At 42.7% G+C, this 716-nt stretch overlaps 1 protein-coding gene across 2 annotated transcripts in view; it reads left to right on the top strand.

Moving 5' to 3' along the window:
* Positions 1-506: 506 nt before the first annotated feature.
* The window catches only part of LOC123069972 (protein ROOT HAIR DEFECTIVE 3), a 7,720-nt gene continuing 7,510 nt past the window's right edge, over positions 507-716 (top strand). The window contains exon 1 of one of the 2 annotated variants that reach the window (XM_044492971.1): positions 507-680. In XM_044492971.1, the coding sequence (XP_044348906.1) occupies positions 530-680 (151 nt within the window). In that variant the 5' untranslated portion in view covers positions 507-529. The remainder of the gene's footprint in view (positions 681-716) is intronic. The other variant, XM_044492973.1, reaches the window with a different exon arrangement.

Consider the following 716-nt stretch of genomic DNA (forward strand, 5'->3'; position numbering starts at 1 on the left):
GATCTCGCTAGGGTTAATGATACTTGCGGCAGCACTGTCACTGTAAGTTGCCGTAGAACTCTCCTTCTGGGAGTATATAGGATCATTTGATCCGCGTAACATGTATTCCTGGCTGGGTTGTTGTACGTTCTGCGATCTGTAGTAATAATTGTAGCAGTGAATCGTAGTTTGACCCAGAGGAAAGCCGTATGAGCGCATGCATCCATCAATTTGCTCCCTCAGTACAGTATTAACATTTGACTGCCTATAGCTCTCTCCCCCCATTTAATGCCCCCGCTCATTTCACGGGCTTAATGCAGTAATCATCATCTTATAATTTCCAATACTTCTCTTGACATTTTTTTTGTATATGCTCCAGAAACTGCATTATTGAAGGACTTGCGCTAGAATCTGTGTGTCTTATTTATCCCATCTGTTCTTTTAAAAAAAATCTGAAGGCTCTATGCGTTGAAAGTCACACTCTTCACTTCTTGGTGTCCCATTCCCTAGCTTAAATGTGAGAGTCTCATACGTTTCCTCTCTTGCAGAAATGGAGGACCCCTGTCTTTCTACGCAGCTTATTGATGGAGATGGTGTTTTCAATGTTTCTGGATTGGAGAGTTTCATGAAGGAAGTTAAATTGGCCGAATGTGGGCTCTCATACGCTGTTGTATCAATAATGGGCCCACAGAGTAGTGGTATGCGACACTCTTTTCCTCATCGTTTCCATCCTGCTT

This window comes from Triticum aestivum, chromosome 3B (genome assembly GCF_018294505.1).
Source record: "Triticum aestivum cultivar Chinese Spring chromosome 3B, IWGSC CS RefSeq v2.1, whole genome shotgun sequence".
In the NCBI taxonomy this organism is placed as follows: domain Eukaryota; kingdom Viridiplantae; phylum Streptophyta; class Magnoliopsida; order Poales; family Poaceae; genus Triticum; species Triticum aestivum.